Source organism: Heterocephalus glaber, unplaced genomic scaffold, assembly GCF_053883595.1.
Source record: "Heterocephalus glaber isolate CG9 unplaced genomic scaffold, H.glaber_assembly_v1.0 deba00001141, whole genome shotgun sequence".
Taxonomy (NCBI): domain Eukaryota; kingdom Metazoa; phylum Chordata; class Mammalia; order Rodentia; family Bathyergidae; genus Heterocephalus; species Heterocephalus glaber.
The window spans coordinates 958,093-972,857 of record NW_028258201.1 but is presented as its reverse complement, the minus strand read 5'-3'; the positions used below and the strand labels follow the sequence as shown (position 1 = coordinate 972,857).

At 47.9% G+C, this 14,765-nt stretch overlaps 2 protein-coding genes across 2 annotated transcripts; one reads left to right on the top strand and one right to left on the bottom strand.

Annotated features, from left to right (window-relative positions):
• The first annotated feature begins 6,697 nt into the window (after positions 1-6,697).
• On the top strand, positions 6,698-10,863 carry CUNH6orf47 (chromosome unknown C6orf47 homolog). Its single transcript, XM_004846986.3, has one exon. It carries the CDS (start codon positions 9,357-9,359, stop codon positions 10,242-10,244), a length of 888 nt encoding a protein of 295 aa, XP_004847043.1. The 5' UTR covers positions 6,698-9,356; the 3' UTR covers positions 10,245-10,863.
• Positions 10,864-10,985: 122 nt separating this feature from the next.
• Positions 10,986-12,965, bottom strand: Apom (apolipoprotein M). Its single transcript, XM_004846987.4, has 6 exons — positions 12,787-12,965; positions 12,264-12,418; positions 11,958-12,031; positions 11,762-11,860; positions 11,504-11,602; positions 10,986-11,119 (listed from the first exon to the last, which is right to left on the bottom strand). The coding sequence occupies exons 1-6, from the start codon at positions 12,898-12,900 to the stop codon at positions 11,094-11,096; spliced, it is 567 nt and encodes a 188-aa protein (XP_004847044.2). The 5' UTR covers positions 12,901-12,965; the 3' UTR covers positions 10,986-11,093.
• Positions 12,966-14,765: the final 1,800 nt, after the last annotated feature.

The window sequence follows — 14,765 nt, the reverse complement described above, 5'->3', positions numbered from 1 at the left end:
CTGATTGTACTACTTTTGCCAAGGTGACATAATTGCTCTAATCAGTTGTTCTTCCTGTTATGCTAAGACTGAGAATGCTTAAGGGTCATAAACAATACTATAGGCCAGTGGCAAAGAACCAGGGGCTAGGCAAATAGGCAGCAACTTCTCATCCTCAATAAATTGAAGAGGTAGGATCTTCCACCAGACTCAAAACCCAAAAGCCAGCTACACCTGGAAGATGTCTCTGAGAAGTGGTCATTTCCTTCGGGTTTTAAATACTAGCAATAACTTCTGGGAAGATGGCAGAGTGGTGAACAGCAGAGAAAGAACCTCTCCAGGATTTGGTGTCCTGAAATTAGACTATAGCAGCATGAGGAAAAGGAGGAGGAGGAGGGGGAAGTGGGTCCCAGGACCCAGGAAGGATCTGAAGCAAGAATTGAAGTTCACAGGGAGAGGCAAAGAGAGAGACCTCAATGAAAAAAGAGGGAGGTGGCAGGTGATGCTTTGTTCCAAGGTCTGGATTCATGGTATGGGAAAGGCAGGTCAGAATTGCAGACACAGTGATTACTGGCAACCCCAGAGGCCTCCACGGAGAAAACCACCAGTGGAGTAAAGCGGTGGATGCAGCAGACTGCAGTGGCTGGTCAGTTATTCGGATTCAGACATCACTCAGTAGAGGGTGATTGGCCAGTAGCCATCTTGGAGAAGGGCCAGCTGAGCTCAGAACACAGAACAGCTACCGGTCAGCTCCATCTCGTGGCTCCTCCTGTCTCAGTGAGGGTGCCAGTCCAAGTCAGCAGGACGTCAGGGAGCAGAGTTCAAGCTGGCAGGAGGCACATAAACTATGGCAGACTCAACAAATCTGACCCCAGCCTCATAGCTAAATACTAGCAATAAAGCTACCTGCCATGCAATTTACAAGCAACCTAAGAACTAAACTAAAAAAAAATAAAAATAAAAACGAGAAGTCACTTAAACAAGATGCAACCCCAGATTTCCAGCACACCAAAGGCAAACCCAGGGGGCAATGAGGTGGAAAAATTTGAAAGTCACCACCTGTACTCTGAAGAGTTAACAGCAGAAGTAACAAAACAGATGGAGGCCCTAAAAAAAATCAAATAATTTCTCAGATAACCACAGAGATAATGACCATAATGAAAAATATGGTTAGTGACTCTAGAGAAGATACAGATTTAAAAAAAAAAATAGAGGAGCTTAGGAAAATGATGGAAACTATGAATGCCCAACATAGGTAAGAAATGGAATCCATGAGAGATTAAACAGATATCCAGGAGATTAAACATGCCACTGAAAGTATATACAACAGAATGATCCAATATGAGGACAGACCACCAGATATAGACAACAGGATTGCAGCTAGTGATCATGAAAGATTTCTTAAAAATAGCAAGGGACCATGAAAAAATCCAACAGCTGCTAGATGATGTAAAGAAGAATAACATAAGATTGGGCCAGGGATTTACCTCAGTGGTTCTGCCACCAACCTTGAAAGTTAGAGGTCCTGAGTTCAATCCCTGATACCAATAATAATAATAATAATAATAACATAAGATTGATCAGAGTAGGACTGGGGATTTAGCTCAGTGGCACAGGACCTGCCTTGCAAGCACAAGGTCCTGAGTTCAATCCCCAGTACCACCCTTAACACTGATCAGAGTCAATGAAAAAGCAAGAGATAGCACAAATGACGTAAAAAACCTGTTCACACAAATAATGGCAGAAAACTTCCCAAGCATGGAAAAAGAATTTGACGTACAGATAAGTGAAGCATATAGAACTCTAATTAGCCATGATCAAAAAAACTACACCAGGGCCAAGGATTTAGCTCAGTGGTTCTCGTGCCTGCCTCCCAAGTGCGAGGTCCCGAATTCGATCCCTTATACCAAAAAAAAAAAAAAAACCAACATAAACAAACAAACAAAAAACTACACCAAGGCATAAAATAGTCAGGATTCCAGAAATTCAACAGAAGAACAAAATATTAAAAGCTGTTAGCCCAAATGTCCATCAACAGATAAATGGATTAAGAAGATGTAATTTTTAGGGCTGGGGATTTAGCTCAGTGGTTCCACTGCCTGCCTCGAAAGCTAAGGACCTGAGTTTGATCTCTGGTACCAAAAATAAAGAAAGAAAGAAAGAAAGAAAGAAAGAAAGAAAGAAGATGTAATTTTTTTATACACTGGAGTACTACTCTTCTATAAAGAAGGATGATCTTGAGACATAGCCAAATGGATGCACCTTGAGACAACACTCTTAAGTGAAATAAATGGGATACACATGTTTTAATACTGTATTGTGTGAGAAACTGGAAGTGGAAATAAGGACTAAAATGTATAACAGATATTGGAAAATGGGAAGAAAATCTTCAAATGGGAAGGGGAACAAGGGAGCGGGGGAGGCAGAAAGGAAAGAAGGGACAAGAAAAAAAAGTAAAATTAGAAGGAAAAATGGAAACAGCTTTTGTACATAGGGAGGGAGAGGGGCTGAGGGGAGGGGCCGGTGGGGGGAAAAGAGGCGGGATGTATCATGTACAGGTACAAATTGCCTATGATGAGTGTTATTATTATGTATATCTAAAATATACCAATAAATGTTTTGCTTTTTTAAAAAAAGCTGTTAGAAGCCAAGTGTGGTGGTGCACACCTGTAATCCCAGCACTCAGGAGGCTGAGCAGGATTGCCATGAGTTCGAGGCCAGCCTGGGCTACATGGTGAGCCCAGGGATAGCCTGAACTACAGAGCAAGACCCTGCCTCAGCAAATAAATAAATAAATAAATAAATAAATAAATAAATAAATAAATAAATAAATAAATAGCTGTTAGAGAAAAACAGATAAATCAGGTATAAAGGAAAGCCCATCAGAATAACAGCAGACTTCTCAACACAAACCCTCAAGTCAAAAAGAGCTTGGAGTGAAGTATTTCAAGCCCTAAAAGAAAACAACCTTCAACCCAGATTGGTGTACCTCACAAAATCATCTTTCAAAATTGATGGAGAGGGCCAGGGATTTAGCTCAGTGGTTCCACTGCCTGTCTCACAAGCACAAGGTTCCAAGTTTGATCCCCGGTACCAAAAAAAAAATTGATGGAGAAATAAGATACATATGTGACAAAGAACACCTGAAGAAATTCATGCCCACCAAACCAGCACTCCAAAATGCTCTGAAGGACATTCTAGAAAGAGATAATGAGGACTACAACTTCATGAACCCCAAAACAAGGAATCCACCAGGCAAGGTAAGCAATTAGAGAGGGCAAAAAAGGGAACCAACAACAGGAAAATAACGTAACAAGGATAAGCCAATACATATCAGTTATAATCATCAATGTAAGAGGTCTCAATTCACCAATTAAAAGAAACAGATTGTCTGAATGGGTCAAGAAGCAAGATCCAACAATATGCTACATAGAAGAAACACATTAAATTAAAAAAGAAATTCATGAAAGTCAAAGGAGGGAAAATAATACTCCATGTGACAGGAACTCATAAAAAAGCAGGGGTAGGGCAGGGGATTTAGCTCAGTGGTTCTGCCACCTGCCTTGTAAGCACAAGGTCCCAAGTTCAATCCCTGGTACCAAAAAAAAAAAAAAAAAGCAGGGGTAGCTAGTCTATTTGCAGACAGTGGATTTCAAGCCAAGACTGATTAAGAGAGACAAAGAAGGTCACTACATCCTTGTAAAGGGAACAATCCAAGAGGAAGAGATGACAATCATAAATATATATGCACCAAATACCAGTGGACCCAACTATACAAAACAAATATTAATGGACATGAAAAATCAAATAAGCACTAATACAATTGTAATGGGGACCTCAATACCCCACTGTCAAATAGATCAACTAGACAAAAAAATCAACAAAGAAATATCAGAAGTGAATCAAACTTCTTTGGGGGGGAGCGGTACTGGGGATCAAACTCACGACCTTGTGCTTTTGAGGCAGGTGCGGTGCCACTGAGCTAAATCCCCAGCCCTGAACCAAACTTCTGAACAAATGGACTTAGTAAATGTCTACAGAGTGTTCCACCACACGACATCAGAATACACATTCTTTTCAGCTGCACATGAGATGTTCTCCAAAATAGACCACATACTAGCTCACAGAACATGCTTAAGGAAATGCAAAGAAATTAAAATTATCCCATGCATATTATCAGACCATAGTGCAATGAAATTGGAAATCAATGAAAAACCACAAGAACTTCATAAATACGTGGAAATTAACACCCGCTTTCAAGGCAGGCGCAGTGCCATTGAGCTAAATCCCCAGCCCTGGAGAGTCCTTGTTTCTGTCCACTCTGAGGCACTGACCTCCTAGCCCCCATATACTTTGAAATTACACAAGCTTCTATTTTCTTTTTTTCTTTAGCCCTTGCTGTCCCCCTTTCTAGGCAGTTGGTGGATTGATCGGCCTCTGATAGCCCAGGCCCTGAGGGATTCACTTCTGAATTATACAAGAAATTTAGAGATGACCTTCTGCCGCTACTTCTCAAACTCTTCAGTGAAATTGAAAGGGAAGAAATACTCCAAAATTCATTCCTGGAAGGAAGTATTACCCTGCTACAAAAACCAGAGAAGGAGCTGGCCACCGTGGTACATGCCTGTAATCCCAAAATTTGGGAGGCAAAGGCAGGAGGATCGCTGTGAGTTCAGGGTCAGCCTGAAGTACAAAGGGAGACCTACCTCAAAAAACAAAACGCGGGGGCTGGAGATTTAGCTCAGTGGTTTCGCTGCCTGCTGCACAAGCGCAAGGACTCGAGTTTGATCCCCAGTACCAAAACAAAACAGAGAAGGAGCCAACCAAAAAAGAGAACTACAGGCCAAACTCCCTAATGAACATAGATGCAAAAGTCCTCAATAAGATACTGGTAAACAGAATGCAGCAAATCATCAAGATTATACATCATAGGGCTGGGGATTTAGCTCAGTGGTTCCACCGCCTGGTTTGCAAGCACAAGGACCCAAGTTCAATTTCCAGTACCAAAAAATTTAAAAAAAGATTATACATCATAGACATAAATCAATCAATGTAATACACCATATTAACAGAGCCAAGTACAAAAACCATATGGTCATCTCAACAGATGTAGAAAAAGCATTTGACAAAGTCCGCCACCCATTCATGATTTAAAAAATAACCTACAGAAAATTGGAATAGATGATCTTTATCTTAATTTGATAAAAGCCATCTATGACAAGCCAACAGCCAACATCATACTAAATGGACAAAAAATGAAAGCTTTCACTCTAAAATCAGGAACAAGACAAGGATGTCCACTACTACTACTTTTATTCAATACAGTTCTGGAAACATTAGCCTCACCAATTAGCCAAGAGAAGGAAATAAAAGGAATAAGGATAGAAAAGGAAGAAGTTAAAAAAAAAAAGGAAGACGTTAAATTTTCATTATTCAGGCCAGGGATTTAGCTCAGTGGTGCCGCTGGCTGCCTCGAAAGTGCAAGGTCCTGAGTTCGATCCACAGTACCAAAAAAAAAAAAATCATTATTCAAGCATAACGTGATACGTAGAAGACCCCAAAAACTCCACCAAAAGACTTCTAGATTTAATAACCAAATTCATTAGCATAGCTGGTTACAAAGTCAACACTCAAAAATCAATAGCATTCTTGTACACAAGTAAAAAATTTACTGAGAGAAAAATTAAGGAAACCATACCTTTCACAATAGCATCCCCAAAAAAGAAATACTTAGGGGCTGGGATTTAGCTCAGTGGTTCTGGTGCCTGTCTAGCAAGCGCAAGGTCCCGAGTTCGATCCTTGGTACCAAAATAGAAATACTTAGGAATCAATCTAAAGAAAGAAGTAAAAGACCTTTACATTGAAAACTACAGTACTCTGAAAAAGGAGATCAAAGAGAATATCAGAAAATGGAAAAATATCTCTTGTTCTTGGGTAGGAAGAACCAATATAGTGAAAATGGCCATACTTCCAAAACTGTTACACAGATCTAATGCAATCTTGATCAAAATACCAATAGCAGGGCAGGGGATTTAGCTCAGTTGTTCTGCCGCCTGCAGAAGGTCCCAAGTTCGATCCCTGGTTCAAAACAAAAACAAAACAAAACAAAACAAAAAACCAATAGCATACCTCACAGAATTGGAGAAGAGAATCCAAAAATTCATTTGGAACTAGAAGAGACCTAGAATAAGCAATTCTGGGCAACAAAGGCAAGATAGCGGGCATCACAATCCCTGACTTAAAATTATACTGCAAAGCTTCTGTGATTAAAACAGCATGGTATTGGGAAAAAAACAAAACAAGGGGCTGGGGATTTAGCTCAGTGGTTCCACTGCCTGCCTCACAAGTGCAAGGTCCGGATTTTGATCCCCAGTACCAAAAACCCAAAAAAAAAACAGGCCCGAGGATCAATGGAACAGGTTAAAAGATGCAGAAACAACTCCAGACACACTCAGCCACCTTATCTTTGACAAAGGACCCACACACCTTCACTGGAAGAAAGCCTCTTTAATAAATGGTGCAGGAAAACCTGGGTTTCCACATGCCAAAGATTAAAACTAGACCTATATCTTTCACCCTGGACTAAGCTAAAATGGAAATGGATCAAAGATCTAAGTATTAAAACAGAAACATTAAATCTGCTAGAAGATGGATTAGGTAGAACTCTTGAAGACATAGGCGTAGCAAAAACTTTTTTTTAAATTTTTTTTTTTGTAGCAAAAACTTTATGAGCAAAACCTGATTGTACAGGAAGTATCACAAAGAATCAACAACTGGGATCTCATCTTATTAGAAAGCATTTGCACAACAAAAATCACCAACAGAGTGAAGAAACAGCCCACAGTGTGGGAAAAAATTTTTTTGCCAGCTGTTCCTCAGTCAAAGACTATCTAAAATATATAAAGAACTCAAAAAAAATCAGACCCCCCCCAATTTAAATACTTAATCCAAACATGGACATCTGAAATGAATGGACACTTCTCAGATGAAGGAGAAATGACAAATAAATATATGAAAAAATATTCAACATCACTGGTCATTTGAGAGATGCAAATTAAAACAATGCCGAGAATCCATCTTGCTCTGGAAAGAATGACTGTTATCAAGCAATCAACTAATAACAAATGTTGGCAGGGCTATGAGGAGAAAGGAACTCTTCTCTGCTGTTGGGGGGAGTGTAGACTGGTGCAACCACTGTGGAAATCAGTATGGAGATTCCTCAAAGAACTAAAACTAGAAGTTCCATTTAACCATTTCTATTCCCCTTCTCGATATCTTCTTGAAAGAATTAAAAGCATCATACCATAGCGATATATGCACACCCATGTTTATAGTGGCAGAGTTTGTAACAGCTAAATCTTGGAAAATGCCCATCAACTGATGAATGGATAAAGATGTGGGGTTTTTATACAATGGAGTACGACTCTACCATAAAGAATGATGAGGTTGAGGGTCGGGGATTTAGCTCAGTGGTTCTGGTGCCTGCCTTGCAAGCACAAGGACCCGAGTTTGATCCCCGGTACCCCCCCAAAAAAAGAAGGATGAGGTTGAGACATTTCTAGCTAAATGGATGCACCTTGACACCATGCTCTTAAGTGAAATAAATCGGGTACATATGTTTAAATTGTTTCTCTGGTGTGAGAAACCGAAAGTGGAAATAAGGATCAAAATTTATAATAGATATTGGGAAATGGGAAAAAATATTCAAATGAGAAGAACAACAGGGGTGAGGGGGAAAGGAAGGAAGGGAAAAGGAAAAAAAGAATAGAAGGAAAAAATGGAAATGAGGAGGAAAAGAAAAAGAAAAAATAAGGAGGGGAAGAGGGGGTGAAGGGAAAAAAGGGAGGGGAATGGGAAAAAGAGAAGAACCAAGATACATCCTGTACAGGCACAAATTCTTTACGATGAATGGGATCCTTAGGTATATCTCTAATGTATCAATACAAAGTTAACCCCCAAAGATTATAATGCACGGTGACAGGGACAGTCAAAGAAAGCACCCAGCCAGAGGAGGCCTAAAATGAATTATCCTGGGTCCAGTTTGAGCCGAGGCCAGAACTCCTAAACTTTAGGTCCAAGTTTTTTCTTTTTTTTTGAGACAGGGTTTCACTATGTAGCCCAGGCTGGCCTGAAGTCTCAGTGATCCTTCTGCCTCAGTCTCCTGAGTGCTGGGATTACAGGTGTGTGCCACCTTGCTCAGCTAAATCCCAGTTTTTCATTTCACTACCTGAAAGCTCCTGAGGGCGGGAGGAACATCCCGCGTGCCCACGCCTCTCCTCCCACACTTTGCCACCCGACACCCCGTCCTGGCCAAGCTCCTTCCAGCTTCTGAGCCCACCGAGAGCTCACGACCCCTACGGGGAGGGCCAAGAAGGGCTGCCGAGTCGCCAGGCTCCTCTCTTCCAGTTTCTGGAAAAGCCTTTCCTGCAGTCGAAGGCGAAAGTCGGCGGGGCGCAGGAGAAGGCGAATGCAGGGGAGCAGCGGGTCGGGGCGGCGGAGCGGCGCAGACGCAGAGCCGGCTCTCGGGGCGGCCCGTGGGCCCCGCCGCCCCGGCCCGGAGATCGGGGCGCCGGGAGGTCGAGCCGCAGGGTCCGCCCAGCCCGGGCTCCGCCCCGCCTCCCTCCCGCCGGTGCAGCTGCTTCCGGCTCCGCGGCTCGGGGCGGCTGGCGAGGCCGCGGCCCAGCGCTGGGCTCAGGGCCGCCCGGTGCGGAGCGTCCGAACGCCTGGGCCCCGGAGGCCCGCGCCGCGCTGGAGACCGCGATCTCCAAGGACGTCTCCGTCCCGACCTTGCCGAGGCCGCTTCTCCGAGCCCGGCGGGGCCACTTCGTAGGAACCGTCGCCCCCTAAATCAAGGGACCGACGCTACTGGCTGGAGGTTGCTGGGGACCTTCATCAGCTCCCCACAGAGACTTCCTTCCGTGAGCTCCCTCGGGGAGCAGTTTAAGACTCCCCAGATCCGGGCGGACCCAAGGAACCTTGGCCACCTTCCTTCCCTCTTTGATGGAGCACCTCCTCCCCAGTTTCTGGGGCACCTTGGGGCGTGGCCTCGGTGAGTAAAACTTGGGGTGCTGCCTGCTGGGAAGGAAATCCGAAAACACAGAGGCTACTGTAGGGGTGAGCCAGGCCTGGTGAGACCCTGGGACTTGCAGTCTTGTGGGTGGTGGTGTGCCCTTCTCTACCGCGAACTGAAAAGGAGCCAGGCCACACTGGAGGCTGGTGACCGTTGGGGGAATTGGGGAGTCCCTTCCGAGTGCAGAGGAGCCGGTATCGCCAGCAGATACCTGTTCTGGACCTGAGCAGATTCTGGCTTCTGAAGAGGCCTGAGAAGAGCCCGAAAGTGGCCCCGGGATTGGGGGAGCTCGCGGCACATCCCAGCCATGTTCCTGCGCCGGCTTGGTGGCTGGCTACCTCGCCCTTGGGGCCGCCGGAAACCGGCGCGGTCTGACCCGCCTGCCCCAGAAGCCAGATGGGCGGAGAGCTCCCCTGAGAATTCAGGGAGTGACTGGGACAGTGCCCCCGAAACCATGGGAGACGTGGGGCCTCCCAAGACCAAGGACTCGGGGACACTGAGGAGCTCCAGGGCTGCTGCAGAGCTGCGCAGGGAGCCCCAAGTTGAGCACTCGGGGAGCAAAAGAATGGATTCCCGCAAGTGGGACACGTCTGCCGCCGGCACTCAAGAGTCTGGGAGACTGGAAGCCGGAGGAGCCATTCCAACACTGGGACGGGCTCCTGCGGACGCGGGGGGCACCCTGAGCCCCAGGGCCTCCCTCGAAGAGGGACTGGGCGCCCCTGGGCCTGAAGCCCCGGTGGAGAGACCCGGCCGGCGCCAGAAGCTGCTGGGCTGGCTGCGAGGGGACCCGGGGGCTCCCCCACGGTACCCAGGGGACCCCGAGGAGTGCCTGCAGATTTCCACCAACCTGACGCTGCACCTGCTGGAGCTGCTGGCCTCAAGCCTGCTGGCACTGTGCTCCCGGCCGCTGCGCGCAGCCTTGGATGCACTGGGCCTTCGAGGACCCCTGGGGCTCTGGTTGCACGGGCTGCTGTCCTTCCTGGCCGCCCTGCACGGGCTCCACGCCGTGCTGAGCCTGCTTACCGCCCACCCGCTGCATTTCGCCGGCCTCTTTGGCCTCCTGCAGGCTCTGGTGCTGGCTGTCAGCCTCCGGGAGCCCCGTGGGGATAGAGCCGCCACTGACTGGGAAGGCCAGGGCTTGGGGAGGGAGGGTGAGGAGCAGAGGGGAGAACCAGGGGAGGCGCTGGGGCTGTAGGGCGGGCTGCGGGCAGTGACGCTAGTGCGGCCTTTAGGAGGACAGCAGAGTCGTCCTAGGCCCAGGGACCTCAGGGATGGGAAAGAAACCCCCGAGCCTGAGGGCACAGGGCCTCCTTCCTACACAGGGGAGAACAGAGCTGCTAGGGGTCTATGTTTGTGGGTGGTGGGGCATTGCCTTGGATTCACCAGCTGTTGTTACTTTTTGCTTTTATATTCCTCTCACCTATAGTTCCCCCCCACCTCTTTTTAAAAGCCCCCCCCCCCAAAAAGGTGTGATAGTGGAGAATAGAGACCAGAGCATCCTCTCTACCTTTCCAAACTCCCTGGGGGGATCCTGGAACCTGAGCCATCTAGGGAAGAGAAGGGGCTTCCCTAGAAGTGGGGGTGCTAGGCCCGTGGATTAGAGGGTCTGGAATGGGGCCACTGAGGACAAGAAGGCTGCAGGGAAGATCTGGTGCTCACTGGAGCCAGAGGGAGTGGGACGGTGGGGGCAGTGTTGTTCAAGGCCAGCTTGGAAGAGCCAGCAGCCCAGGCAGGGAGAGGGGACGGAGCTTGGAGTCTCCACTCAGAGGCCAGGGATTTGCTCACTCAGCAATAAATACCTGTGTCACACTAAATCCTAAACACACCACTGCAGTGTGAGAAGCCTGCCATGTGGTGTCCTTTCTGACGTTGTCCAGCAGGGGGTAGGTGGTGGAGGGGCCCGGCAGGGTGTTGAAATGAAACGGGCATCAAGGGGAGGAGTGAAAAATCATCTTTATTATCCATAAAAGGAGTCTCCCGTTTTCCTCCCGTCAGCAGCTCAGCTCCCACCGTGGCTGCCTGGGGCCATGGCTGAAGTTCCAGGTCAGTGACTGGACAGCTCACAGGGCTCTGAGACCAGAGGAGGAAGAAAGGAGGGACAGGCAGTCTAAGCGCAGAAGCAAGGCTGGTGCTCATGGGGTGCCTGCTCCCGTGTCAGAGGGTTACTGGGGGCCTCCCCCTGCGTGCCTGACCCTCTGCCCCTTATCCACTGCTGACTCAGAATCCTATCCTCCGAGTAGCCCATGGCCCATCCTCGTCCCCTTGTGTGGCATCGCACCTTTTAGCCCGTGTCGCTGGTGCCGCCACAGCCCAGGAGAGGTAAAAATGCCGACACAGCCACTGTGACGTGTGCCCTGTGGCCATGTGCTCTGCTGAGATCGCCTGAGCCCCTCTTCCAGCACCCGCACAGGACCTGCTCGGTCCCAGTCGCTTCTGGGAGACTTTAGCCCCTACCTTGGTTCCTGGGAACCGGCAAGAAGGCTCTGGAGTCCAGGCAGGAAGTCAGGGACCGGAATTCTTCCACACACTTCTCTGGAGGGTGTGGGGCGCGATCTGGAGGGCAGGGCGCAGCGGGCCGGTGACGTGCTCCTCAGCACCATCCCCAGGGACTTCAGGGAAGTGCCCAGCCCACGCTGGGAGAATGTGAAAGGCCCAGGGAAAGGGGCCCGTCCTCCCTTGTCTCCTAACTCTTCCTGCCTCGCGTCTACTCACTGTAGAGGAGAAAGCGCTGGTAACCCTGGCCCCTCTCTTTCAGCATGATTCCACCTGGGCATGGGCTGGAGAAGAGCTCAGTCCTCATGTCAGGGCGGCCTGTTGGGGCGGACAGGGTCGGGGAATTGTGAGGACAGAGATGCAGAATCAAGCTGGGGAGAGGGGCTGGGAAGCGTGAGGGCTGGTGGGAACCAACCTTCAGTTCTGAGATCGGTGCTCCCCTCAGTGAGGTGGTAGATCCATTTCCGGGGCACACAGAACCCATTTTTCCTGCAGAGGTGGTGGCCAGGAGAAAAGACTGAGTGTCACCCTAATGACACAGATCCCACCTCTGTTCATCTTAGTCCTTCCCCACGCCCAGCTCCCTTTGTGTTTCCAGCTACCGAGGGGCAGAGGGCACCTGGAAGAGCTACTGGATCCAGTGGGCCGGACCCAGCCCTTGGAGATGGCTGCTCAGCTCAGCTCAGCACGGCGCAGCTGCTAGTGCCCCCTCACCACTTACGTGCGGATGGTGGCACTAAGCTGGAGCTGCCTCGGGGCGGAGCCAGCAGCCATGTTAAAGACAATGTTGTCCACAGACTCAAAAGTTGCCAACTCCTCCTTGGTGGGAGCTGCCCCGGCGATGAAGTACCATCGGCCCAGGTGGGGCTCTGGGAACTGGACAGACAAAGGAAGAAGAAGAGGGGGTTTGGTGGGTCCCACACAGGATGCATCCAAATGCTGCACTGGTCAGCGTGGCAAGCCTGGAGCAGGGGTGCGGGCAGCCTTCTTCCACCACATAGGGGTGTTTGGTTGTGACAAGGACTCATGAAATGACTCTCCCCTTTGTCCATCCCCAGCCGACCTGGATAGCCATCCCATCTTCCCAATTTGGCCATGTTTCCCTACTGATAGCCATAATACAGGTATTTCTTCTCATGGCTCATCCAAACCCTCACCCCTTCCTCCTCCCAACATGGCTCTGCTCATCCTAGGCTGTCCACCCAAGTGCTTCGCCATAGGCTTCCCCCATTCTCTGTCCATACCTCTTTCTCATCCATCTCCAGAGCTGTCGGCTGAGGATGCTCAGGGCACTGGTAGATGGAGTTAAGAAGGATGCCACAGAGGTACAGCAGAGCCGCCCAGACTTGGTGGAACATCTTCAGGCAGGCGGAGCTGGTGCTCGCAGGTCGACTGTGCCTTAGCTGCTCTCTCTCTGGCTGCTCAGTCCACTCTGCCTCCAGCCTCCTTGCCTCGACCCTTGACCCATCAGCTGCTAATGAATAACTTCAGTCTTGTTTTCTAACCTGCCGTGCTGGGGCCTTCCTCTCCCTCTTCTGGACACATCCCCTCCACAATACCGCCTGGCCCGGCGGGGCCTCTCAGGAGCTGAGAGAACTGAGCCGGCAAGTAGAAGCCGCTGATCTTTCAACCCAAAAATGAGCTGGAGATCTGCTGTGTGGGGAGGCATTGGAAAGAAGTGGCTTGCTGAGGTCTTTCATTCATTCATTCACTTAAACTGTTTTGGATCCCAGCTGTTTGCCAGGAAATGGCTAATCCCTGTGGACATAAAAAATGACTAAGACACACTATCTGGCCTTGAAGAAATCAGTAGAGGGAAAACTAGGTGTGTAAACAAATCATTGCAATACAGCCTGATAGGTCTTTTCTTTTTTTTTGAGACAGGGTCTTGCTCTGTAGTTCAGGTTGGCCTTGATCGCACTGTGTAGCCCAGGCTGGCCTCAAACTTGTGGCCATCTTCCTGCCTCAGCCTCCTAAGTGCTGGGATTACAGGCATGCCTCACCATGCCCAGCCTGATACGTGTTTCAAAACAGGTATGAACCAGTCACAGGGGTATGGTGGATTTTTCTGAAGTTTATGTTACTATAATTGGGAAACAGTAGGTACCCACCCTGGAAAAGCTGGCTGACATGAGTTCATTTACTCAACCTTTATTACTTCAAAACAACCTTTATTACTTCAGCTGGACGTGCTGGTGCACACCTGTCATCCTAGCAACTCGGTAGGATGAGGCAGTAGGGTAGCTGCAAGTTCAACGCCAGCCTGAACTACATAGTGAAACCCTGCCTCAAAAAAAAAAAAAAAAAAGATAAATAATCTAATGGTTAAAGAGGACACTGGTGTCAGGCAGAATTAGAGTTGGGGCCCCTTTACTAGTCTCTACATATTCCTTTTTTGTCTGTAAAATGGGCAAATCATCAACCTCAGAGGATGTGTTTGGCACAGACTGGCACATGGCAAGTCTAAATATTCGCTGCAATTAATAGCAATGTTTGCAAAGCACTCATTACATTTTGGGTTGGTAATAAATCCTTAATGTGGGAAGAATCGTCCAGAGTCCCTGCAGAGTGCTGAGTGGGTGCAGCAGTTAATGCCACGAGGTTTCCTTAATAAGATTATTCATAACTCATCAGCTGCCACAGAAAGACTTGTCCTGAGAGATAAGACTTGCTATCAGCTCATGATTTAGTTAAACTCTGGGCCATGAGGATATCAGAATTAATTATCCTACTTTATTTTGGGAGTGTTGTTCAAATATTTTTGTTTCTCCAGTGCAAGGGTTGGAACCTAGGGCTTTTTGCATGCTAGGTAAGCACTGCCACTGAGCTACACCCCAGCCCTTGAAATTTTTTATAATAAAAAACTAAAATAAAGCTGGGGATTTAGCTCAGTGGTTCCACTGCCTGCCTCACAAGCGCAAGGATCCGAGTTCGATCCCCCGGTACAAAAAATAAAATACAATAATTTGGGGACAGTAAAGTAAAAGAGCTCAATCCAAAGGCTGTAGGGCTGGATTTGTCAGTTCTGCTACATGAGTTCACCTGTGTGGTCAGTTATAAAATGGAAGTTAATACCAGTCTCGGTTGTTGAAAGGCTCAATGTATTATTATTATTATTTTTTATTGTTACTGGTGTTTTGAGACAGCATCTCACGTACTCGTAGTGCAGGCTGGCCTCAAACCTGCAGCAATCCTGCCTCAGCCTCCCAACTGGTGGGACTAC

Excerpts from the sequence above, each read along its gene's own strand:
- Apom (XM_004846987.4), bottom strand. The coding sequence starts at position 12,900 with ATGTTCCACCAAGTCTGGGCGGCTCTGCTGTACCTCTGTGGCATCCTT. Across the intron at positions 12,419-12,786 it reads TGGAGATGGATGAGAAAGAG|TTCCCAGAGCCCCACCTGGG; the intron begins GTATGGACAGAG and ends TTGTCTGTCCAG. Across the intron at positions 11,603-11,761 it reads CCAGCGCTTTCTCCTCTACA|ATCGCGCCCCACACCCTCCA; the intron begins GTGAGTAGACGC and ends CCTGCCCTCCAG.
- CUNH6orf47 (XM_004846986.3), top strand. The coding sequence starts at position 9,357 with ATGTTCCTGCGCCGGCTTGGTGGCTGGCTACCTCGCCCTTGGGGCCGC.